Source organism: Triticum urartu, chromosome 2 (genome assembly GCF_003073215.2).
Source record: "Triticum urartu cultivar G1812 chromosome 2, Tu2.1, whole genome shotgun sequence".
Taxonomy (NCBI): Eukaryota; Viridiplantae; Streptophyta; class Magnoliopsida; order Poales; family Poaceae; genus Triticum; species Triticum urartu.
Window position 1 is genome coordinate 572,181,686 of NC_053023.1, and position 26,032 is coordinate 572,207,717.

Consider the following 26,032-nt stretch of genomic DNA (forward strand, 5'->3'; position numbering starts at 1 on the left):
TATCCCCAACACCTGATTGCATAACTGGAAAGTTTCGGGAGTTTATAAGTGGGAATTCAAGTAGCTCTTAGGATATCTTTCCGACAGATGTATGATACGAAATTGGGGTTCAACGTCTAGTGGTCCGCCTATTCATGGTTGGTTTTACAGTGTTCACGTTGTGTCTTAAAGAGTCCTTGGCTATGCCGACTCGGGGACGCTTCATATGTCATGTGCACTGCCTTGTACATGATGGTGCTGTACGATCGAGCCCGTGTAGGCCCCACCATGAAAACTTCAAATGAAATCTCTATAATAGGTTTGTTCTGGCTTATTTTCCAAGACAATCCTTTATTTTTTGTTTTCAGTTGTGGTATTTGAGTTGCTTCGAAGTCAAATGTTGATTCCATACCTTTCCTAAGCGGTGTTCTCATACTCCTATGCGGATACTAATCCTTCATGATAATCGAGATTGTTATGTCAGCCCTTTTCACAGGTGTTTTTCTCTTCAAGTGAATCCGATCATCTCTACACCCACAAGATCTATTACTAGTTCTTCTCAACGGTATTGTCTTCATCCATTCCAAGTTGACTTTGTTTTCCCGCCCACCCATCCTTTTCCTTCAAGGACTCAGATTTCTCAATCAAGTATCATTTTATTGATGGACGTCTCTCCATTCTTTTCCTTCAATGTTCTTATCCAGTGATTCTCATGAAGATTCTAACGGAACCTCAAGTTCATCATTATTCTTTCTCTTTCTTCTCCGGTGGAACTAATTCAAGCTTTGTTGATCATATCCTTCCCTCGTTTCAAATGCCTTCTCGTACCGGTGCTCCTCATATTCATTCATTTCTCGCTATTCAATTGTTCCGGAGTGCTCAAGATATCTCGAATATTCGTGTTTCCACTCTGCATTCGTTCAAGATCTTTCGAGGATGTTCCCTCATTCAAGTAATTTAACTCAACCGGTGCAATCTCTCCTTCAAATCATTCAACGGTGTTTCTTTTGAGTGGGCCCTAACCCACAGGTCTTTTCCCAGGATCTAACCTGACTCTTCTTATTTTCTCGGAGCTATCCTCAAATTTCTTTTCGAAGTTTGACGTAAGAATGAATTGTCATCAGTCAAATGTCTTTCTCCATGATCGGTTAAATTATTTTCATCGTTGGCTCAACCTTTCCATTCTTCATTCCGGAGTGTCTAAATAATTCATGGTGGTGTTTCTCCTCGTCATTCTCGGATTTTGAAGACCAAAGAAGAGCTTCTCTTTAATCTTGCTCCATTCTCTTCAAGATTCGTGATTCTAGCTTGTTCCCATCCTCTCGTAATTGTTTGGATCATGAAAAATTATTTTCACCTATCCGGAGCAATTCAAGAGTCTTCTCAGTTTGTTATCCGGAGTCCATCAATTCAGGTTTATTCATTCTCAACTGTCAGCTATCATTCTCCTATCTTACAGTGCTTCGTTCAAGTAATCTCTAATCAGTTCGTGATCCCTTCGTTCTCTTGTCTCTAAATTCTCTCAAGCATCTTCATTCATTTGCTAATTCTTCCCGGTGTTTCTTTATCTTCTCTTCGTTCATTTTCAATTCTTACGGTGGTTTGCTCAAGATTCTATTCCATGGTTATCATATCAACTCATTCGTTGTTTTCCAAATCCTACCGATGGTTCGTCGAAGACCTTCCCAAGTTTATGTTATATCTCTCTTAATCTTTTCTACGAGAATAAGTAATATGTCAAATCCGTTGTTTGTCATCAATTTAATTGGTGAAGGATAAGCATAATGTAATTCTTATTCTTGTTTCATCCAAGTGATTAATTCCTTATTCCGGAGCCTCATCAAAAATCTTGGTTTCAATTGTTTCATCTTTTCTTTTCCGGAGTTCCAAGCTCTCTCAATTTATTTCATCACGAAGATCCATCTAATCATTGCAAGGATTCACCTTGTGTTTTCAACTTCTCTTTCTTCTCGTTATCCTTTTGTTACCGGAGTTCTTCATGAAGGTTCTACATAATGGTTTCATCAATGATTTAATTTCCTTCTTGAAGTGTTCATCAACATTCTTTTCTAAGGAGCACAAGTATTCTTTTTCGTGCAATCCGGAGTGCAATTCTTTCTACCATATTATTAGAGGGCTATTTTATCATTTTTGATAATTTGAGCTCAGGTTTCATGATTCACATATTGTTAAGAATGAGGTATTTTAAATCCATCAACCTATTCGTTGGAATTATCTTGGGTTATATTTCGCCTAGAGCATTCCCTAAGGATTGCTGCTACCTATGGTGCTCATAAATGACCCAAGTTCTTATTTCATCCTTCCGGTGAAATAAGTTTCTTGTCTCCTTGCTCATACCAATCCAATTCTTTTTCCCGTGAGTGGCAGGTTGTCACCTCATAATTTGAGATGTATTCCATAAGACCATATCAAGCTTATTCTTTTCGTTGTTGGTTTTTCCAACAACTCTGTTCGACCCTTCTCCTAAGGATACCTTTTCAAGCTCTTTTGTAGCAGAAGTTGGCATTTTCTTCTACGTTCTTTTGTCTCAATTATCTTTATTCTATTCTTTCTCCCGAAGGTCTAGTGTTGTTGCTCTTTTCACTCCTCATCTCGGTTTGTCAAGATTATGTTCAATTTCTTCCATTTACAGTCGAAGTGCTGTCCAAATTATATCAGTCTTATTCCTTCTCTATCTTGTTTAACTGGAGTGTCGTGTCCTCTGCTCAAGTTCTTTTCACCGTATCAAGCCTTGCATCCCTTCTCAACCGGAGTACTGCCCAAAGTTATTCTTCCTTGTTCCTCTTTGCTAACAGAGTGTTTTCAACTTCATTTATCTCCGTTGTATTCTTTCCTTGAAATGGTTTAACCTTTTTCAAGGTTCTTTGGTATCACTCGTTTGTCAAAGGAGCAACTTAGTTTTACCTCTTCTCTTTCTCCTCCGTTTTCCCTTCGGTGCCATTCTAGATCTCGGGACGAGATCCTCTCGTAGTGGTGGAGTGTTGTGACGCCCCAAGTCCGGAGCTTCAGATGCCTTCCAGGGTTTCCGGGTTTCGTTGTGTGTTTTGTTTGGTTCGTTGCATCATGTGCATTGCATCATGTCATCATGCCATCATCTCATAAATCTTTTGCAACTCAACTAAATAAATTGCATTGATCTTCGGTCCATTTAAATCGAGGGAATTCACATGGTGATTCTCTTTATAACATATCCTCCCAATATTAGGGAGTTAAATAAAAATATTCCACTCGTTTGGAATTACCGCAAACACACTTGCAAAATATTCCATGCTTTTCTTACTATATTCCTCGTCTCCAAACTTTGCCCTAAATTCTTTCTTCACTTTCCGGAGGTCTACCAAAAATCTCAACATTTTGGGACCTTTCTAACGCCCACTTCTTATTCGAACTCATTTGAATTTAATTCAAACGAGTTCGAATCCAAACTTTGTACACATGCCCATTTATACTTTTATTGGATCAAGATCTTTATTGCGAGTCCAGTAAAATTATCCCCATGCTCAAAATCCTTCCCTAACCCTCTCTTTCTTTTCCTCTCTCTAATTTCTTTTCTGTTAAAGGATTAAGTTTTAAAGAGGGAGAGGGGGAAGAGAACCCAGGCCCATCTTTTCCCCGCAGTCCAACCAGCCCCTAAGGCCCACCTAACTATACCTCGCGGCCTGACCTAGATGGCCCGAAGCCCAGCTCCTGCACCGCACTTCTCTCCATCTCGATCCCTCCCTCGCGCCTCCAGGAGAGGAGGCCACGCGCTCGACCCCTTCTCTGCCCGATCCCACTTCTCTCCCTCTCATTCTTTCCTGCCCGATCATCATCTCCTTTCCCTCGTGCCGCCACTCACTCCTCACACCACAAGAGCCCCGTGCTCGATCCCTTCTCCTCCCTCGCGCGTCACCACACGCAGGAGAGGGCGCGCCGACCATCTTCTTCCCCCATATCCATCGACCCCCACTCAGAGGAGCCCCTCTGCCTCGCCATTGCTCCTCCACACGCCGACGAACAGGACCACGTCGCGGCCATGGCATCATCGTCCTCCCAGCGCCCCCTCTTTGTCGGACCAGCGCTCGTCCACGCCGGATCATGTAGCCCCGCGCAGTCCTCTCCTCCGATCCTTCTTCGTCCTCCCGGGCGAGCTGCTACGACGCCGCACCCCCACAAGTCTAGCTGCGCATCCCCTCTGCGCCAACACCACAGCCTCGCTGGCTGGCCATCGGAGTTGTCGACCCGACCTGCCCTGCCGCGCTCTACCCCTTCCCTGCGTCCCCGTCTCGCCGGAGCGCACCACCACCGTCGCAGTCCTGTGCCACCTCGCGAGGGACGGCCTCTTGGCTGCCCGCGGGAACCTTGCTCTGCTCTGGCCCCGACCTCCTCCCGTGACAGTTGCTGCTGCCGCGACTCGAGTTGTTGCTCCCTGCTTCTCCACTACCGTCGCCTCTTTGCCATGGCCATCGCCGAGTTCCCCCCCAGGACCCCCTGCAGTCATGTACAGGAAAAAAACAAGTCTGAAGACTGACCGTGGACGTGTGCCTGGTGCTACTTGGATTCATCAATACCGCCTACCTGGCTCGTCAACTACCGTCTCCGGGATTTACCAAGTACCACGACGTACGGTGCCCAAACATCCACCACAACAGCGCCAAGTTCCACCACCGACGACCATTTTGGATACGTCAAGACCCGGACCGACAAGTACCGTGGCACCAAAGACCTTTGATGCGTCAAGTCCCTTTTCGAAAGTGTACCACTACCGCCATCTTCGGAATCACTAAGAACGACAAGTACCTTGATGCCCGATTCATAGAACAACTACCGTCGCCGACGACCCGAGTACCACTACCGTCGACCCTCGAAGACCCCGTGGACGTCTAGTTCCATGTCGCGACCCCGAACATCTACGGACGCGTATGACTTCCGTGGCCGAAGGCCCGTGTACAACTACCGTCGTCGTGTACGACTACCTCCACTACGAACGTCCTAAGGACATCTACTTCATTTGCTTTGCACCGAACGAGAACCTTCCCTTTTGCACACTTCGAATGTATAACCCCGAGACGATCGTCCGAGAACGTTTGCATGTGTTGTATGAGATGCACCCATTGTCTGCACCGTGTCCGAGTTGTCACTTGCTCGGTCCTCCTCTTTTGCCGCTAACCCGTGGGAACCCGGTTACCGGGAGCACCCCACCGTTCATCGCATGACACGCTCCCGTCACTTTCTTTTGCACCGACGTCTCAATGAGTTGACGGAACCGGAACGTTACCGTGGCACCGTTTCGTTATCGTCGCCGTGGCACCCCTTTCATTTCCGCCACGATGAAAAATGCTTCATAATGCTCTTGTCAACTTTTAATAAAAATTGCATAAACTTTTTCATGTCATCTACATCATGATAACAACAATTAAAATGTTTAGATTGTTGTTGCACCAAATTACTAATGCATATGGGGATTTACCGGATTTGTTGTTTGTTATATCCGGCCCCATTTAAATGGTTTAAATGGTAAAGTTTTGTTATGCTTCACCTCTTGCCATGTTAACCAACATTTAAATTTGTTGAGTAGAGAACTAAATAATTAATGTGGTGTTCCATCAATATGCAACTCGTTGCATACTGAGCTCCACTTAATTTGTAGGATTATTTATGCTCTTTGCCATGCCATGCTTCATTAAACTGGACATGCATCATACTTGGTTGCGCATCATGCCATGTTCATGTCGTGGTTGTTTACTATGTTGTTTGTTTCTTTCAGGTGTTGCTTCTTCGGGTTGGTTCCGATAACGTAGTGTTGTGAGGATTCGTTCGACTACGTCCGTTTGTCTTCTTCATGGACTCGTTCTTCTTCCTTGCAGGATTTCAGGCAAGATGACCATACCCTCGAAATCACTTCTATCTTTGCTTGCTAGTTGCTCGCTCTTTCGCTATGCCTATGCTGCGATACCTACCACTTGCTTATCATGCCTCCCATATTGTTGAACCAAGCCTCTAACCCACCTTGTCCTAGCAAACCGTTGTTTGGCTATGTTACCGCTTTGCTCAGCCCCTCTTATAGCATTGTTAGTTGCAGGTGAAGATTGAAGCTTGTTCCATGTTGGAACATGGATATTTTGTTGGGGTATCACAATATCTCTTATCTAATTAATGCATCTATATACTTGGTAAAGGGTGGAAGGCCCGGCCTTATGCCTGGTGTTTTGTTCCACTCTTGCCGCCCTAGTTTCCGTCATATCGGTGTTATGTTCCCGGATTTTGCGTTCCTTACGCGGTTGGGTTATAATGGGAACCCCTTGACAGTTCGCCTTGAATAAAACTCCTCCAGCAAGGTCCAACATTGGTTTTACCATTTGCCACCTAGCCTTTTCTTTCCCTTGAGTCGGCCGGCTCAAGGGTCATCTTATTTTAACCCCCCCGGGCCAGTGCTTCTCTAAGTGTTGGTCCAACTCAGCGATGTCCGAGGCTACCAGGGGCAACTCTGGGCTGGCTTACCTGACGTCTTGCTCATCCGGTGTGCCCTGAGAACGAGATATGTGCAGCTCCTATCGGGATTTGTCGGCACATCTGGGTGGCTTTGATGGTTTTGTTTTACCATTGTCGAAATGTCTTGAAGAACCGAGGTACCGAGTCTGATCGGAACGTCTCGGGAGGAGGTCTATTCCTTCGTTGACCGTGAGAGCTTGTCATGGGCTAAGTTAAGACACCCCTGCAGGGATTTGAACTTTCGAAAGCCGTGCCCGCGGTTATGGGCAGATGGGAATTTGTTAATGTCCGGTTGTAGATAACTTGAACCTTAACTTAATTGAGTCAACTGCGTGTGTAACCGTGATGGTCTCTTTCCGGTGGAGTCCGGGAAGCGAACACGGTGTTGGAGTTATGTTTGACGTAGGTTGTTCTAGGATCACTTCTTGATCATAGTTTATCGATCGTGCTTTGCCTTCTCTTCTCGCTCTCTTTTACGTATGTTAGCCACCATATATGCTAGTCGCTTGCTAGAGCTCCACCTCATACCTTTACCTTACCCATAAGCTTAAATAGTCTTGATCGCGAGGGTGTGAGATTGATGAGTCCCCGTGACTCACAGATACTTCCAAAACCAGCTTGCAGGTGCCGATGAGTCCATGCAGATGACGCAACCAAGCTCAGGAGGAGCTCAATGAAGACCTTGTCCTTTGTGTCGTTTCGTTCTAGTTGATCCGTAGTGGAGCCCAGTTGGGGTCGATCGGGGACCTTGTTGCATTTGGGGTTCTTCTTTTATGTTGGTTCCATAGTCGGACCTTGATTATATCTGGTTGATGTAATGCTTTATTCATGTAATTGTGTGAAGTGGCAATTGTAAGCCAACTATGTATATTTTCCCTTATGTATTACATGGGTTGTTTGTGAAGATTACCTCACTTGCGACATTGCTTTCAATGCGGTTATGCCTCTAAGTCGTGCTTCGACACATGGGAGATATAGCCGCATCGAGGGCGTTACAGCCTCGGATCTGCTTCCCCTCCCCCAATATACGGCCACGACAACACAGTCAACAATTTGGCCATGGGTTTGTCCAAGGATCCACGGTTCTCCAAAACATTGGTTCCCCCGGGAGAAAAAAGAATATCACCGCGACATATGGAGGAGACCACACTGGCAACCAATAAGGGTACTCCTCTTCACTTATTCGTGCAAATCTTACGTGTCTGCTTGCACGGTATTCATCCCACAAAAGACACTAGTTAACCGCTTCTTCTTGATACTAGGTGTTCCTAGTAACTCGCGATGCACAAGGTTTCTCCTCATATACTATTTCACCTTAGCTAGAGTTCCGTTGCCCCCCTGAATTTCAATTCCTGGTCAGTTGATTCCCAATTAACGGAACCATTCCCCGGCATAACGGACGGTAGTCCGCCTATTACGCCGGGGAAGCAGTGCCTCGGTGTTTATCTTAGGGGCGTGTGGGGCCTAGAGCTACTGGCGCCCGATCTGGAGGTCAGCTGGGATTAAAGTGATGGCCTGGGGGCGCTGCCAAGCAAAGCGATGGTGTGAGGTCGAGGGGAGGGCGGGGCGGCGGAGGCAGGGGTCTGGGCCAGTGGTCGCTGGCGGTTCGAGAAAGATCGTCAACAGTGACTGGCTGGAGGTAGACGAAGGCCACCTGCCCGTTCCTTATAGATCGGACGGTTCATTAAAAAAATCGACTGACCTATTTATTTTCAGTCGATTGTGATCTTGATATGACCACATGTGGTGGTGTGCTGGAGGATTACCTGCATTTCCTGTGCTCATATATTACAAAATCATACGGAGTAGAATCTAATTTTGTTTGCCATGCAATGTTGTAGAGCTATCATGTGTCTCATGTCATTTATTTTTCAGCCACCTGCTATCTGCTACTTTTATAGTGCACTAGTTCTGCAAACACTTCACCCATACTCTCACTATTGTGTTTTTATGCAGGGGTATTTCAGAGTCTGCCTCGAGAGAAGCAGAAAAGAAAAGAGAGAAGTTGCTCCAGCTTTCTACGCGGGTAAGCACGACACGTTACAGCGCTATGAAGGGTGCAGTGTCAGCAGATGGAGACGGTAAATGTAGCTCTGGAGTTGATGATCTCGCTCGCAATGAACCACCATCCCAGGTACTTGCTTTAACTTCGCGGTGTCATATGTGGTTGCATGTTCCATATGGTGTCTATCTTGTATTTGAAAGGCCGAAGTCGGTCTGTATTAAGATAAGGAAAGATATTTTTTTACATGAACCACCACTACAAGAAATATGTCAACTAGTGACCTTCTGTCAGTGACCCTGGAAGAAATGGTCATAGATCTATGACCATTTTAGACCAATTGGTCAAAAGCTGTTCGGGGGGCTCCAAACCCTAAACCATTGCGACCATTTTGGTCAGAAAGGTCGTAATTTCCTTACTTGAAATGGTCATAAAGCAAACAACGCTAGTCCGCTGCCTTATTTCTAGTTGTTAATGACCAATATAGATGGTCATAGCCTTGTAAATTGTGGTGGGTTGCTATGACTGGGCGCCACCTCATCAGTTTTGCCTATGTGTCATGTCCATGTGGCAGTTTTTGCCCTAGGTTGTGAAGCAACCTATATTTCTGTCATTCCCAAAATTCCCAAAAAAAATCTCATAAATTCTATGGGTCATATATTCGTCAAATATGTAAAAACCTTCCTTGCCTAGTTCAAAAATAATTCAAAAATATTCATTTTCCTATTCTGTTCAGAACAACAGTTTGTGAAGGAAGTACCACTTTGGCATGTCCAAATAGTATCCATTTTCTACAATGCTTTCCTATGCCCAAATAACCATCCTCCACCAAATGCCAGCTCAATCCATTCATTATTTTGGGCCGAGCTTCAACATTCGTATTTATGTCCAGTGTGGTAGTTTGCAAAGCAAGTACCACCTAGGCTCCTCCTTTTGAGCTGAAAATTTGTGAATACGGTCTTCTTAGTAACTGGTCATCCTCAGCCAAAACACACGCCCATTAGCCATGTATATTTCCTGTACCGCTAATCAAACACTTGGCTGCTAATTCATGTTTGAGCATCGATCGGTCTCCTCGTGAGAATATTATGTTGTAATTTTCTTCCTAGCACCTACCTGGGGAGTGCCCAACCCACTAGACATGCCTAGGCCGCCTAGGACACATGGCAACACCACGGTCACGCGGTGACCACGCGGCGAGCATGCGAGTTTACGCGCTCTATAGTTGGGGCCCTTGGCCACAGCCCAAACCTCGACATATCACCACCAAACCATGTATTTATGATTAATTAGGTACTTATGTAACTAGAAATGATTTTTGGGAAAAATAAATAGCAAACTATGAGGCAGCTGCAGTTCAAATTTGACCCGCTTCTAACTGAATCGACGGAAATTTGTCTTTTTCACGAGAGGTGGATCAAAACTTTTTACACCCAACCATTTTGTCAATTGTGCATTAAATATGTCCTAGTATTTTTAGAAAAATGATTTGGTCCAATTTTGCAACAATTATTTTCGAGGTCCTTCACAAAAAACCTCCTTTTGGGCTCTCGAAAAATGGAAAATGGTTTTTTCGTCCAAAGAAAATGAAAACTTCCTTAGGCAACATTGTTTGCCATTCCAATATGCACCCTTGTGCATAATATGAGATCATTTGAACAAACTATGCCATGAATGTGGCCATAAGATTAATCATTTGGCTTGAATGCCATTGATCAACACACGTGATAGCTCGTTTCTGAGAACACTTCTTTAAAATAATTGTAGTATTACAAGTTTGTTATTTTTCCTGGCAACTTGTCCACATATAATGACACAATGCGAAGGTTTCCCAATTTTTTGATTTTTTTTGAATTTTTTATGCCCATTTCAAAATGCGGTCAAAACGGTGGGAATGACCGTTCCTAGCTAGTGGTTGAATCTTGAAATTTTTTTGGTGTTTCTCTGATTAAATATATACTTATGTACCTAGAAATGATTTTTGGAAAAAATAAATAGCAAACTATGAGGCACCTGCAGTTCAAATTTGACCCGCTTCCAGCTGAATCGGCGGAAATTTGTCTTCTTCACGAGAGGTGGATCAAAAATTTTTACACCCAACCATTTTGTCAATTATGCATTAAATATGTGTTGGAAATATGCCCTAGAGGCAATAATAAAATGGTTATTATTATATTTCTTTGTTCATGATAATTGTCTATTGTTCATGCTATAATTGTGTTATCCGGAAATCGTAATACATGTGTGAATACACAGACCACAACACGTCCCTAGTGAGCCTCTAGTTGACTAGCTCGTTGATCAAAAGATATTCATGGTTTCCTGATTATGGACATTGGATGTCATTGATAACGGGATCACGTCATTAGGAGAATGATGTGATGGACAAGACCCAATCCTAAGCATAGCTCAAAGATCATGTAGTTCGTTTGCTGTAGCTTTTCTGAATGTCAAGTATCATTTCCTTAGACCATGAGATTGTACAACTCCCGGATACCGTAGGAGTGCCTTGGGTGTGCCAAACGTCACAACGTAACTGGGTGACTATAAAGGTACATTACAGGTATCTCCGAAAGTGTCTGTTGGGTTGGCACAAATCGAGACTGGGATTTGTCACTCCGTATGACGGAGAGGTATCTCTGGGCCCACTCAGTAATTGGCACTTCGTACGACTCCATCGACCCCGTTCTCTTGAACGCTTCCGCTCGTGATCTACAAGGGTATGTAGATGCACTCCTCTCTCCCTCGTTGCTAGATGACTCCATAGATTGATCTTGGTGATGCGTAGAAAATTTTAAAATTCTGCTACGTTCCTCAACAATATGTCCTAGAATTTTAGAAAAAAGATTTGGTCCAATTTTGCAACAATTATTTTGGAGGTCCTTCACAAAAAAACCTCCTTTTGGGCACTCAAAAAATGGAAAATGGTTTTTTCATCCAAAGAAAATGAAAACGTCCTTAGGCAACATTGTTTGCCATTCCAATATGCACCCTTGTGCACAATATGAGATCATTTGAACAAACTATGCCATGAATGTGGCCATAAGATTGAGCATTTGGGTTGAAAGTCATTCATCTTCACACTTGATAGCTCGTTTCTGAGAACACTTTTTGAAAATAATTGCATTATTACAAGTTTATAATTTTTGCTGGTAACTTGGTCACATATAATGACACAATGCGAAGGTTTTCCATTTTTTTGATTTTTTTTGAATTTTTTATGCCCGTTTCAAAATGCGGTCAAAACTGCGGGAATGAGCATTCCTACCTAGTGGTTGAATCTTAGAATTTTTTTGGTGTTTCTCTGATTAAATAGATACTTATGTACCTAGAAATGATTTTTGGAGAAAATAAAGAGTAAACTATGAGGTAGCTACAGTTCAAATTTGACCCGCTTCCAGCTGAATCGGCGGAAATTTGTCTTTTTCACGAGAGGTGGATAAAAGCGTTTAACACCCAACCATTTTGTCAAATGTGCATTAAATATGTCCTATTATTTTAGAAAATTGATTTGGTCCAATTTTGCAACATTTATTTGGTAGGTCCTTCACAAAAAAACTCATTTTGGGCACTCGGAAAATGGAAAATGATTTTTTCGTCCAAAGAAAATGAAAACTTTCTTACGCAACATTGTTTGCCATTCCAATATGCACCCTTATGCACAATATAAGACATTTTAACAAACTATGAGACAATTGTCATTCAAATTTGCCCCGCTTCCTAGTGAATGGGTGAAATTTGTTTTTTTATAAGAGGTGGATCAAAAGCTTTTGACATGTAACTACTTGGTCAATTTTACATAAAATGTGGTCTAATATTTTTGAAAAATGGAGTTGTGCTATTTTGGAACAAATATTTGGTAGCTTCTTCACAAAAAAATCCTTTTATGCACTCAGAAAATGGAAAATCATCTTTTTCTGCAAAGAAAATGAAAGCCGTCGAACTATACCATCGTTTGTCATTCTATGATGTGCACTTATGAAAAAAAACAAGATCATTTTGACAAAATATGCCATTATTATGTTTAAAAAAATCAAAGTTTTGGGTCTAAACTTTTGAGATTCAAGTGCGAAATAGCCGGCCAATTAGACGCGAGGAACCGCTTTCACGCGGATCACCAAGTTGGACGCAATCTGGGCCATCCATCACGCACCCATCCAACGGTAGACCTTCTCCCGAGAATCAAAAAACCCTAACCCACCCACCCACCCTCCCCTCGATCCCCCAGATCCCCACCCACCGCCACCCCCACTCACCCACTTCCCCCTCCCCTCGGTCCCCCAGATCCATCCTCGCGCCGCCCTCCTTCTCCCGCAACCCCAAACCCGGCCCCACCGCCGATATCCACCCCCAACCCCAGCCCCAGCCCCGCCGGCGACCTCCTCCCTCACTCCTCGACTGCCCGGCGACAACCTCTACTTCATACCCGCCGGCGACCTCCTCCTTCGACTCCACCATCTCCTTCTCTCCACGCCGAAACCCTAGATCGACGCCATGGCCACCTCGCAGGCGGCGCATGCAGGCCATCCAAGACGGCGGGGCCATGTCCGCCTCGTCTGTGGGGACGGAGGCGGCGGCGGTTGTCAGGAAGATGGTGAACCTCAGCTCCCCTCCCCGGCGGTGCCGCCGCCGCTGCTTGTGCTTCTGTTGCTGGTCTCCATCTCCTGCTCGCTCGCCCATGGCAGCCCAGGTTCGTCTTGTTCTTGGATTTTCGCTTGCTTCTTTGTTTCTTCTTTCTGACCGAGCAAGTGAGCTGATTTTGGATTTGTCATCCTGGTTTCTGCAGCTGTTGGAGGAGGACTTGGTGGTGCTAAGGAATGGAGTACTGCAAGGACGGACGCCGCTTTCGTTGAACTTAGGTGAGCTTGCGAGTCCGCGACGGCCTTGGTGATTTTACTACTACTGCTACTCTATTAGTCATGGAATACGGGAGAGCTTGGGTTCGAATTTTATTTTCTGAGATTTTTATCGGGGTGTATGCAACTGTATAACTGTAAATTGGCTTGCCCCTGGGTGTTCTTGGTTGGTGATTCGGCAATGATTTGAAGCGGTCTGGCTTATGAGCCGGTGGTTAGGTGGAGTCGGGTTATTATAGTTTCGGTACAGGAGGGGGAAAGGTGGAACAAATCTGGGGGCAGGGCATGTTTCTGCCTGATTGATCCAATCATTTTTTTTCTTCTAGTATCAATCAATCATGCCAGCATCTGAAACGGACTATCAAATCTGAATTGGCACTGTTTTTTTATATATAATGATACCATACAGCTCGAGATGAACATATGCTTGACTAAATAGTTGTTCATACATCTGGAGGTGTTACTATGAGTACAATTACCATTCAGAAAGAAAAGAACTATGAGTAAAATGCAGAGAACGCACTTCCAGACTATCAATCATGCATGCCCATATCATTTGCTTTGCTTAATGTTTCTCAGTTTAACTTACTAGTCTCTTGTCTGTGTATTTTTTGCTGCCAGAAGGGATCCAAATAGGTTGTAACTGGGAGTAAAATATGTGTCTAAACTGATCGTCTGGTGCGAAAATCGACGACCAAGATCCAGTTATGTGTATTGCAGGACAACACCTTTCATTAGATACACTTTGATGCTATTTATAGCATGATTTTCTATTTCAGACTTAAAACTAAAATTCTGAACAACTAAAATCGCTCTTGTTCCTTATTTTTTTAGGGCGGTTCCTCTCGTTTTACTGGTTCGTCCTCTCCTTCATGATTGATGTACTGGTTCGGGCCGCTCCTTCGTGATAGACTCGGTTAACTCTTTGTTAGCCTTGTGGGTCGTAATTCTTTCTCTCCAGACGCATATACTGCCTAATGTATTGCTCATGCTCATTCTGTACCGAGATAGTCCTAATATCCATAGGGTTGTAGATTGATTTCCCTTGAAAAAGCTATGCTTCTTTCCTTGGATGATAAGCATGTTCGGCAGCTATGTGGAATTCTTAAGATAAACGGTCTTTAGTATCTTTTGGTGCATCTGCGTGCACGTAACAGTCTGTTAGTTTCTCTTTATATAATGAAAAAAATATGCTGCTGTCGCTTGTTTATTATTATCTATCATTTGTAGATTGATTTTTAGGCCACCTGTGCTTGTATGTATAATTTCTAGTCTCTTGAATGAATAATTTTTCTTTATGTGTCATGCGTCTTGTGTTACTACATACATCTGTCGTGAAGTACATGGTTCCAGAACTATGGTAACCCGTAGTTTGCTCTACCCGTGATAGTAGGATGATGGAAGCATCACTACTGAATGTAGTTCATGTTTCTTCATATAATCATCATTTACTAGAGTTTCTCTTCTTCTTGCTACTGCTTGGTTTTTGACGCCACTAGCTTGTACTAAAACGTAAACACATCATATTGTTTTCATCAAACTAGTGTACCTTGAGCATGCAAAGTAAACACATGCTACTCCACTTGTCTATTTGTACATAATTTTTTTTTAAAATAAACCGAGCTAATAAACCAAACGATGCGAACACATTCAGTTCTGAAATTTGTCTACTCCACTTGTTTGATTGTACTAAAACCTTTGTTTGCATGTTTCTAAAATACAGAGAAGAACACCCTGTGTTCTGGTAAAATATTTTTTTGCTATGATATGAAATCCCATGATGTGTGTGTTGTTTCAGTTTCTGTAGCTACAACAAAGTCCCAGTTTACTCTGTACTTGCGTTTGATGATTGCTGGCTAAATTTACAGTTGAAATAATAGTAGCCAAGGAGTAGATACAAGACGTATTTACCGTATTTTGCATGGAATGTTAAAAATCAGTTTTGTTGTGGTTTCTTGTTCTGTCAGTCAAATTGCATAAGATGGGAGTATCACAACATGCATATACTGAAGATGGGAGTATCACAACCTGAATGTGCAGCTTATGTAGTTTCTGTATTTTTGTTAAAGCATGGAGTAGCTTCTATAGTTTCTGTATTTTTGTTAAAGCATGGAGTAGCTTCTATAGCTTCCTCACAAGTTAATGCTTCGCTCGTCCGGGTGTGTGATAAAGCCATTTGTCTTGTGCAATCAGATTACATTTCTGTTTGTTATGGTAATATAAAAATATTCGTGCTGTCAAAATTTTCACAGTGCGTGTCTTTCATTTCTTTAATTTGATTGTTTCCCTTGTATTCAATATGCTTCTAGTGGCTGATCCTTCCATTTTTGTTGTGGCATATTTATTTTCACAGGTGTTGTGTGTTCTGGAAGATGGAAGAGGAAGAAATTGTTGAACTAAATTTTCTGTATTCTGTTTTGTTGTACGTATCATTTGATAGTTTTGTATAGGAACAAGTGATACTATTTTGTAGGGCTTTATGGCCTGTGATGTAAACATATTTAGTGCTGAAATATGAAATTATTTGCAAAATTTGTCAAAAAGGTGGATCATATGTATGAATATGTGAATGGGCTGAAAAGAGTACTGGACCAACTCCAGGATTGAATTAATATTTGAATGTATAAAAAGGCTGAATGTAAACCAGAAATGGGCTGCACAAAACTGTACATATATTCTTGAAAGGCCAAACGTGCATAAAAATTGATGGGCTGACCAGTTGGGCTTGGCCCATGTAGCAGATAAAAATTAATAGAAATAAATATGCCAAATGGGTTGAATTAATGGGCTCGGCCCATGTAGAAAATCGAATTGGACCGGGCTGATTCTTGTGCCACATCAGATTGCCACGTCGGATGCCTATGTGGACTGGAGAGACTGCTAGTGACCAAAACAAAACAGTAGGCATATTTTGGTCATAAACGTCTACGACCTTCTCACAGAGAAGGTCGTTAATTTCAGTTCACGACTGCCAGCTTTTGACCTTCTGTTTTTTGTCACAAAAAGGTCGCAAATGAAAAACAATGACCTTTTAGTGACCAATAGTCAAGGTCACAAGTTGACATATTTCTTGTAGTGCACCATCCCATGAGCACGAGAACACAAATAGCTAGTCAGGGCACTGGCCGAGCCAGTGACAAGCCCAACAAAGACATGCATCACCTGGAAGCCAACTAAAAAGCTGCGATGGTGGCGAAGCAGCCCGCCTCCCACCAGGCTCTCAGGTCCTAGATGATCATGCTCACCACTCCAGCCGGATGTCTAGCTTGTATTGCTTTCAATTTGGTTAAATTGCATCTGCTTAGCTTACACGTTATACCTTTGAATATGACATGCCTTTCTGTTTTTGGTACATACTAGTACATCTGTGTATTAACCATGTCCTTACATCAAACTAATGTTCTTGTGTATCCCTCATCAATCACTTATGATGGGGCAGTCAGGCAAATGGACTACTCCTCATTTAAAGAATGCAGCGTCAGCCTCCCGACATGATTCTCAAGAAACAGCAAGGCTAGATGAAGATAGTGAACGTAGCTCTGTAGTTGATTACCGCATTTCCCCTACACTAGCATCGCGGGTGCTTGCTCTAACTTGGCAGCGTGATACGTGGTTGCATGTTGCATATGGTGTCTAGATTGTAATTCTTCCAATCTGGTTAAACTGCATGTGCTATTCTGCTTAGCTTATACATTATACCTGTTAATGTGACATGCCTTCCTATATTTAGTACATAGTACATCTGTCTATTAAGCATGTCCTTACATAAAACTATTGTTTTTTTGTATCCCGCATCAATCAACATGACGAGACACCTTTAGTATATGTAGTGCGATATTAGTTGCATCTTTCATATGATTTGTAGCATGTGTTGCTTCAAATTTGTTGAAATTCCATTTATGATGGGACACTTTTAACTTGGCAGTCATATTGGTTGCATCTTTCATGTGGTGTCTAGCTTGCATTGCTTCTTATTTGTTGGAATGGTTTCTACTTAGTTTACACAAACAGTTGTGAACATGCCATGTCGTCCTGTTTTTCGTACATATTCCATCCTAGTATCATGTGTTTGCCTTACATCAAAGTAGTGATTGTCAGTATCATGCATGAATGAGTTCTGAAGAGAGAATTGTATTGCTTTTTCTTGTTGGTTTTACTTGACAATTCAAAATCAATAAAGCGGAAGGAAGTTAGCAAGGCAGCGGATAAAGGTGCTCCTTCCAAATGGAGGGCCTCTACAGTTTCTACTCCTCCATCCCCCCAAGATGATTTCCAAGACAACACATGCATAGACACTCAACGTAGCTTTGTTTATGATGAGCATGTCTTCCCTAGTGCACCATCATCGGTGCTCCCTCTAACTTGGCACTGTTATATGTGGTTGCATGTTATGTGTGATGTCTAGCTTGTATTGCTTCTAATTTTCTTGAATTCCATCTGCTTACTTTACACATTATACTTAAATAAGACACGTGTTCCTGTTTCTAGAACATACAATATCTATCTATCACACCATGTTCTTAAATCAAATTACTACTGTTCTATAACCTGCAACAATCACTTATCATAAGACACGTTTGACTTCGAAGTGTGATATAGGTTACATCTCGCATTCTTTTCTAGCTTGTACTACTAATTTGTTGAAATGGTAGTTATGACGAGATAGTTTTAACTTGGTAGAGTGATATTCGTTGCATCTTTCATATGGTGTCTAGCTTTCATTGCTTCTAATTTGTTGAAATGCCTTCTGCTAAGTTTACACATCATAAGCTATGAATATGCAATGGCACTAATGACGAGAGACCTCTAACTTGGTAGTGTGATGTTGTTTACATCTTGCATATGATTTATTTCTTGTACTGCTTCACATTTGTTTAAACGCCATTTATGATGAGACACTGTTAAATTGGCAGAGCGATATTTGTAGCATCTTTCATAAGGTGTCTACCTTCCATTGCATTGCTTCTAATTTAGTGAAATGTCTTCTGCTTAGTTTACAAATCATAGTTCCGGTTATCTCTTCCGTCCTATTTTTCGTACATATTACATCCTCCTATCATGTGGTTGTCTAACATCAAAGTTTAGTTCGTCTGTATCACACATCAATTTGTTCTGAAGAACTAAATTGTTATTCATTTTTCTTGTCGGCTTGACTTAACATGGCACAGAGAAAGAGGAAGAAACACAGAATGGCGGGGAATGGGAACCGGAAGAATCCTGCAGATTCTACTGGTACTGACGGTGCAATAGAAGGTGAAAGTCCAGCGGAAAATTCTACAAATAGGGTATCCCATGCTACACGAGCTGCAGAAAAAGCCAAATAGAAACAAATAGCTGCCACCAAACAAGAAGAGACAACCCTAGTTCTTGCAACACCTTCCATAGTACTACCAGCTGCACGAGTTACTCGTGCGTCAACTGAGCTAGCAGCATGTTCCCAAGCTCCCTTGCCACCTGACACTACTTCCCAAGCACTCTTGACACAAGACGAGTTGGCAAGATCAGATGAACCTTGTGAGCTTCAACAGCAAGAAGGTAGTTGCTAGAGTCAAGTTACAGTTGCATGCTTCTTTATATGTATTCTCATAGTTTGATGTACACTAACACTTCCTATGTTCTTTGTCGGACTAGCACCTAGGTGCAAGAGGAAACAAACATCAGGGATAATGCCCAATAGGTTAACTAAATCTAGAGGAGGAAGAATGGAGATCTGTTTTGAGGCAGGTTTAAAAAGGCCACGTGATGCTACAGAGTCAACCAAGTTAGTATCAGAGGCAGCGGTTGCCGTTAGGTGTCATGTACGTATCCTCCCAACATGGATTCAATACAGGAATGACAAAGATGAAACCCAGTTCAACACCTTCCTTGACCATTTATCTGTAAATATGGTTATGTATGGAAACTAGTAATATCGTCTTGCTCTGTCCCATACTTTTTAGGTTGCTGATAATGAGACTCCAATAATTTTCAACATATGAGGTTCAAGTTGGATAGCCAAGATGATTCAACCAGACATGCTTGCACCCATGTTTTCAAGTCTGCTATGCGATAGTATCGGTATAACTTGAGGAAACTCACTTTGAAGGCTAGGCTAATAGTGAACTTTCCCAAACATCTCTAGTGGAAAATATATCGGATGAAGAATTGAGGGGCCTCGTTAAACACTGGTATGATCCGAAGTACCAGGTACATTATATATATGTGATCAGATCACATGTTGAAGTCCTATTTACGCATGTGCCACACAAATCTATCTTCTTGTAGGTGAACTGTTCAAATAATAAGGCCAACCGTACGAATGTGAAATTCCAACAGATGACAGGATCTCGTACCTATATTGCACACTTTGAGGCTCTTGTAATTAGCTGTTGTTTCACTCTTTTCGCTATACCATATTATCAGATCTATATTGACTTGTTCCAAATGCAGAGGAAAGCCCGCAAGGACCAAAAAGTACCTGAACCAAATGCTATGGAAATCTTCAAGGACTGTCACACCAGCAAGAAGAAGGGGATGAGTACACCAGTCAAACCCGTTCTTGTAAGTCCTTAATCCTCATGACTTTTAACTACTACTTACTCAGACTTGTGCCTTGAACTGCATGGTTTGCAGCCAATGTCTAATACTCTTTTGAATTTTATACGCAATTGTCTTAGCGTATCATTGCACCTTACAAGGTTTAAAAGATAGGAGTGATGTTCCTTTGATCATGACCTGTAATCTAGTTCCGTGCTGGACTTGCCCACACAATGTTACAATTGCATGTTTGTTTGTTCTCAGTTGTTTTGTGATATGAATGATGTCATACTATGCTTACCGTATTATAAACTTTGTCTCTTTATCCTTAGCCCTCAATACAATGTGAACAAATCGACAATACATTAGCGATGGTACATGGTCATATGTTTGGAACCTCGTTTTATTATGTACTTTGAAATAAAATACAACTAATAGTTTACATGGGTTCACTAGAATAAGTTCTGTATATAGACCAAAGCTATTTTGTTTGGTTTTAATGCCTCCTTAATATCTTCTGTTCTGGTACTACTATTGTAAAACCTCAACTTTTCAGCGATCTATGGAAAAAATGGTGGAATCTCCACCTTCTGAAGGTGGCGAGGCAACTATAACCGCAATGTCAGCTCTTGCTGTAGTGGGTCAGTACCTGTCCACTAACAGTGCCAAAAGCACGTTCCTACATAATACTAGGTTGGTTGTTAAGGCAATCTCGTCCAAACTGCCTCATGATCAAGATATGCAAGCTCAAAATAATGTTGTATCCGCGCTCCAGACACAAGTCCATTCCCTAACAGAGACCCTTTGTGAAACAAGGAGAGACATTGTTCGATGTTGTCAAGATATGCATGGTTTTGAAACCAGACTATCAGACATTTGCTATGTTGTTCAGGAGCCTAGGAGAACTGAAGACGAAGGTTATGGTGCTCCATCCGACAATACAACATGAAAACGTAATAGTTAGGTCAAATGAACTGAGTTTCTAAACTTCTGGTGGTGCATTTATCTGCTAGACTGTTAACTTTTATGCCAACCTTACTTTTGTTTTATAGTTGTAATTTATTTTGGTGTGATAAGAAATTTGTTCTTAACGTGCAGCCATCGGCTGAAGAAAACAATAAGCCATTCTCTATAGTGTAGGGTCTTCCCTATATTTGCACTAGTGGCGAACTTTGATGCCCAATGGATGTAATATGTGTAATAGCCGTGATAGCCTAGTGTAAGTTGCTTGCTTATTTATTTCCTTGTTGTCTTGTTTATTTGTTTTCTTGTAGTCAGTGCAGTTCTTTTACCGCGGTTTGCTAGTGGCCACAATAACCTATTTTTTAAAACTAGGCCACATTAACCATGGGCTACATATTTACTGTAGTTAACATGGGCCTCCTACGGGCCGTAGAAACGATTTGCCTTCTAAGGGTCGTAGAAACAATAGGCCTTCTACGAGACATAGAAACAATGGGCCTTATATGGGTCGTAGACACAATGGGCCTTCTACGGGCCGTATCATCAATGGACCTTCTACGGGCCGTATGATCGGTTGGCCAAACATGGGCCAATAACAGACCACATTATGGCCGTAAATGCGCTAGAGTTGAAATCATCCGTTCATGGGCCGACCATAACAGGCCGTCGTTAATCAGCCATATTTGATGATGCTATGAAAGCGGCCCAACATATTAGCGGGCCACAAACGGGCTGACTGTAACCATGGCTGAATTTGGCCCACAAGCAGAAAATGATAGTAACGGGCCGAAAGTAAACGAATGCTGGAAATGAGCCCAAGAATAAATGGGCCCTGAGAAGGCCAAAAGATAACATGGGCTGGAAACGGCCCAACGGAATAATGGGCCATTAATGGGTATAAAGTGATACACTGTTCATTACGGGCCAGTTTTACCATGGGCCGTTAATGGGGTCGAGGGTTACTAAGGGCCTCATATGGGCCGAAAGACGTCATGGGCCATACATGGGCCAGAAGTTAAAATGGGCTAGAATTATATTGGGCAGCCTAGATGATGCTACTGGGCCTAATTCGGATAGGCCATAAACGAGCCCTGGGTTAGCGAGATGTAAAAGGGCTATATGTGAATAGGCCGTTAAGAGGCTTGCCTTGGGCCGGCCCACCAACTTTTGACCATGTCAAACGGGCCGGCCTTTTCACAGGAATGGGCCTCTGTTGGGTCATGCCACGTGTCGACGTATCATAGGCGCTTTGGGTCCAATGAGTGGATGACATCTGTCCCAGCGGTGAGCCGACACGTGTTTCCTCCAGCCAATGATGATTTTACACGTGGAAAATCCCCATTGGTCTGGGCTGTTAACGGGTTATCGGATCCAAAACCGGACCTGGTAGCTTAACGGCGTTCCGTTACGGTGGATGCCATGTGTCGGCTACCCTTGACGAAAGCACTTCTGGGACATGCGATTTATCGTCATGGAAGTGGACACTTCCGTGATGATAATTTTTCTAATGTCAGGGAACACTTCTACGACAGCACAGGTATGACTATCTTGATTCTGTCATAAATTTGTCATGGATGTACATGCATGATAGAAAACGTGCCCTACTGTGACAAACACGTATTTTTTTGTAGTGATATGGAAATGGAATATATTTTGTGCTTAATATGAATGTCAATTAGATAAGTAAATGGATTATTAATAATAGGGCAATTATCCCGCTAATTGGCCAATTAGCTTGCTAATTAGGTTTTCCTATTGTGAACGGATAATAAGAAAACACCGTGGGCGATGACCTCAGGCAATGCACATAGTTTCTAGGAATAAACTGTGTTGGATCAATGAGCAATCACACACGACATTCTTTTTAAAATGGTTTGCGTCACGCCACCTTGCCCAAACGTTTTCCTTGTAGCGACTGTGTGGGATGTATATACGAACGGAAACGTTTAGCGGGGACTGACTGTGTGGGATGTACTTGCGACCGGAAAAAAATTCACTATATAATAGTATTTTTTTAGCACTACTATACATATTTCCGTATTTGAGCGCTCGCCGGTGGCGCATGACCTGATTTTGCCAAATGTGTGTGCCAGGAGGGCATATTCCCAACGGTTTCTGGGTGGTGTGGGAAGGACCCCCCTATCGCCCACACTCACTTGGCGACAGTTTTGAATGCCGTCGCATTAAGGGGTTAAAAGTTGTTTGTTTAGGACCAACGCGTACCACTGTGAGGCCCCGCAACACTTCCAATTTGCCCTCTCGGCTTGGCCGTTGCTCCTAGGATGAGAAACAGAAGCAAAACAAACCTTGCCGCCGAGGTCTTGAATGTACTGCATGAAGGTGCGGCTCATGAACTGCGTGCCTTTGTCAGTGATGACTCTATTTGGCACACCGAAATGACCAACTAGTCCCTTGAAGAACTTGATGGTTGATTGTGCCGTGACCTTTCTCACTGGTTCCACTTTCGGCCACTTTGTGAACTTGTCGATAGCGACGTACAAGTACTCAAAGCCCCCGACGACACGGGGAAAGGGGCCAAGCATGTCGATCCCCCAGACCGAAAATGGCCAGTAAAGAGGGACTGTTTGAAGGGCTTGGGCTGGCTGATGAAGCTTCTTTCAATGGAACTGGCACGCTACACACTTGGTTACCAGTGCAGTTGCATCCTGGAGAGCGGTGGGCCAAAAGAAACCTTGCCGGAACACTTTGCCAGCAAGGGTTCTCGACCCTGTGTGGGAGCGACACATGCCCCCATGTATCTTTGCCAACAGCTCCAGTCCGTCCTCCCGAGGGATGCACTTTAGTTTCACACCATTCGATCTCCTTCTGTATAGGGCATCATCCACAAACTAGTACATGCTGGACCGACGGGCTACTTTCTCTGCCTCCTCTTATTCCCCAGGGAGTTCCTCTATTTGGAGGAAACAGATGGTGTGCTGCGCCCATGCCGGAGCCTGGGGCTCGATGGCAAGGACGAAAGGCTCATCTTCGACCGTTAGGGCAGCTGCCTCTATGGTCGGGGCCTGTGGCCCCGCCGAAGGTTGCTGCCCCCCGGCAAGCTTGGGACATCCGACAACGTTTTTGCCAGCGGTTCCTGGGAGCTCAGCGGGAAAGTACTTGCCGGGGCTTCCCTTCCTTCGCTTGTTCCGTCCTACTCATCCACATAAGCTTCCATCAGCGGGCTTTGGTAATCCTTGTTGACTTGCTTGACGACGAGCTGCGAATTACCTCTGATGATGAGCTTCCTGATTCCGAGGTATGCCGCGATCCTGAGACCGGCAAGCAATCCCTCATACTCCGTCGTGTTGTTCGTTGACTTTTCTCGAGGAAAGTGCATCTGGACTACGTACTTGAGGTGCTCTTTGATTGGTGCGACAAGAAGCACGCAGGCACCAGCACCTTGCATCGAGAAGGCTCCGTCAAATTACATGATCCAATCACGGCTCGTCTCCTTGCCGGGAAGGGTGGTCTCTCTAACTTCTTCGTCTGGCGTTGAGGTCCATTCTGCTATGAACTCTACCAAAGCTCGGCTCTTGATTGTTGAAGTGCTTTCAAATTTGAGGCCGAAGCTTGATAGTTCCAACGCCCACTCCACAATCCTCCCGGTGGCATCCGGATTGTGCAAGATTTGTTGCAAAGGGAGGCGGGTGATGATGGTGATCTCATGTGTGCTTGGAAGTAGTGACGCAGCTTTCTCGAGGCCATAAGAAGGCCGAAAAGTAGCTTCTGTATGCCAGAATATCTTGATCTAGCCCCCTGCAAGAGGGAACTAACAAAATAAACTGGGTTGTGCACCACCTTCTTCTTCTGTTCGACTTCAACCGCTTGTGAGGGCTCCGTCTTGCCAGGATCAAGCTCCGTCGGGGGTTCCGCTTGCCGGCATCAGGTCCTGCAGTGGAGAGCTCTGGCTCTTCATTCAAAGGCTCCGCCGCTACCGCCGCTTCTTCCCCAAATTCCCTCTGTGCCACTAGCGCAACACTAGCCACTTGGTTCGTTGCCGCTAGGTATAGCAGCAACGGCTCTTGCGGTTTAGGTGCGACTAGTATTGGCGTGGAGGAGAGGTACCTCTTCAAATCTTGCAGCATCGCCTCTGCCTCCGAAGAAGGGGAGGGCGCGCTCAGCAGATTTGGAGATGAACCTACTTAGTGCAGCGACACAGCCAGCAAGCCTTTGAACAACTTTGACTCGTCTTGGTACCTCAATCTGCTCAATTGCTTTGATCTGGTCAGGATTCGCTTCGATTCCATGTTGAGACACAAAGAACCCGAGAAGTTCGCCGGATGGAACGCCAAACAAACACTTCTCTAGGTTGATCTTGTGTAGGTTGGCAAATGTTTCGTTCAAATATTGCATGAGTGTGGCCCTGTATTTGGTTTTGACTACTATATCATCCATATATGCTTCCATATTTCTATGCAGCTGGGGCTCAAAAACATTTTGGACCGCTCGGGAAAATTTCGAACCCGCGCTCTTCAACCTGAAAGGCATCCGTACGAAACACTATGTACCACTTGGGGTGATGAACGCAGGTTTCTCTTTGTCTTCCTTGATCATGAAGATGTGGTGGTATCTTGAGTAGGCGTCGAGGAATTACAGCAGGTCACACTCGGCTGTGGAGTCCATGATCTTGTCAATGCGTGGCAAAGGGAAAGGATCCTTTGGACAGGCCTTATTGATGTATGTGTAGTCAATACATAGCCTCCACTTCCCATTTGCCTTACGCACTACCAGTGGATTGGCCAACCAAGTGGGGTGGAGCACTCCTGTGACCAAGCCTGCCGCTTCCAACTTCCTAATATCTTCGATGATGAACTCTTGTCGCTCCAAAGCTTGCTTTATGACCTTCTGCTTGACGGGCCGCGCATAGGGACAGATATCAAGGTGGTGCTCAATCACCTCCTGGGAACGCCAGGGATGTTGGATGCTTGCCATGGAAACACGTCGACATTTGCCCGGAGGAAGGCGATAAGCTTGCTTTCCTATATGCTGTCGAGGGTGGAGCTTATGGTAAAAGCTCCACCCGTGCCATCCTCCTTGATGGGCACCTTCTTAGTTTCTAGCGGGGCCGCCTTGGACCTCTTTCTCCCGTTGACAGAATTCTTTGGCACGTCCTCAACGGTAACGCGGCACTCCGAAGAGGCGCGTTTACCAGAGGAGGTGTAGGAGCCATTATCGGGGTCGGAAGTCTTGTCGGAAGGGGCCTTGCTAGAAGAGGCAGAGGTCT

The 26,032-nt window shown here is 43.7% G+C and overlaps 1 protein-coding gene across 4 annotated transcripts; it reads left to right on the plus strand.

Annotated features, from left to right (window-relative positions):
• Positions 1-12,750: 12,750 nt before the first annotated feature.
• LOC125538850 lies at positions 12,751-15,941 on the plus strand. 4 transcript variants are annotated; one of them, XR_007296523.1, is made up of 4 exons: positions 12,751-13,163; positions 13,260-13,332; positions 13,951-14,033; positions 14,164-15,941. XR_007296523.1 is itself a non-coding variant. In XM_048702156.1 (3 exons), the coding sequence occupies exons 1-3, from the start codon at positions 12,968-12,970 to the stop codon at positions 13,970-13,972; spliced, it is 291 nt and encodes a 96-aa protein (XP_048558113.1). In that variant the 5' UTR covers positions 12,751-12,967; the 3' UTR covers positions 13,973-15,941. The 4 variants fall into 4 exon arrangements, 3 of the variants coding, with proteins under 3 accessions (XP_048558113.1, XP_048558114.1, XP_048558112.1); XM_048702156.1 differs by having other exon boundaries at positions 13,951-15,941; XM_048702157.1 differs by having other exon boundaries at positions 13,954-15,941.
• The last annotated feature ends 10,091 nt before the right edge of the window (positions 15,942-26,032 follow it).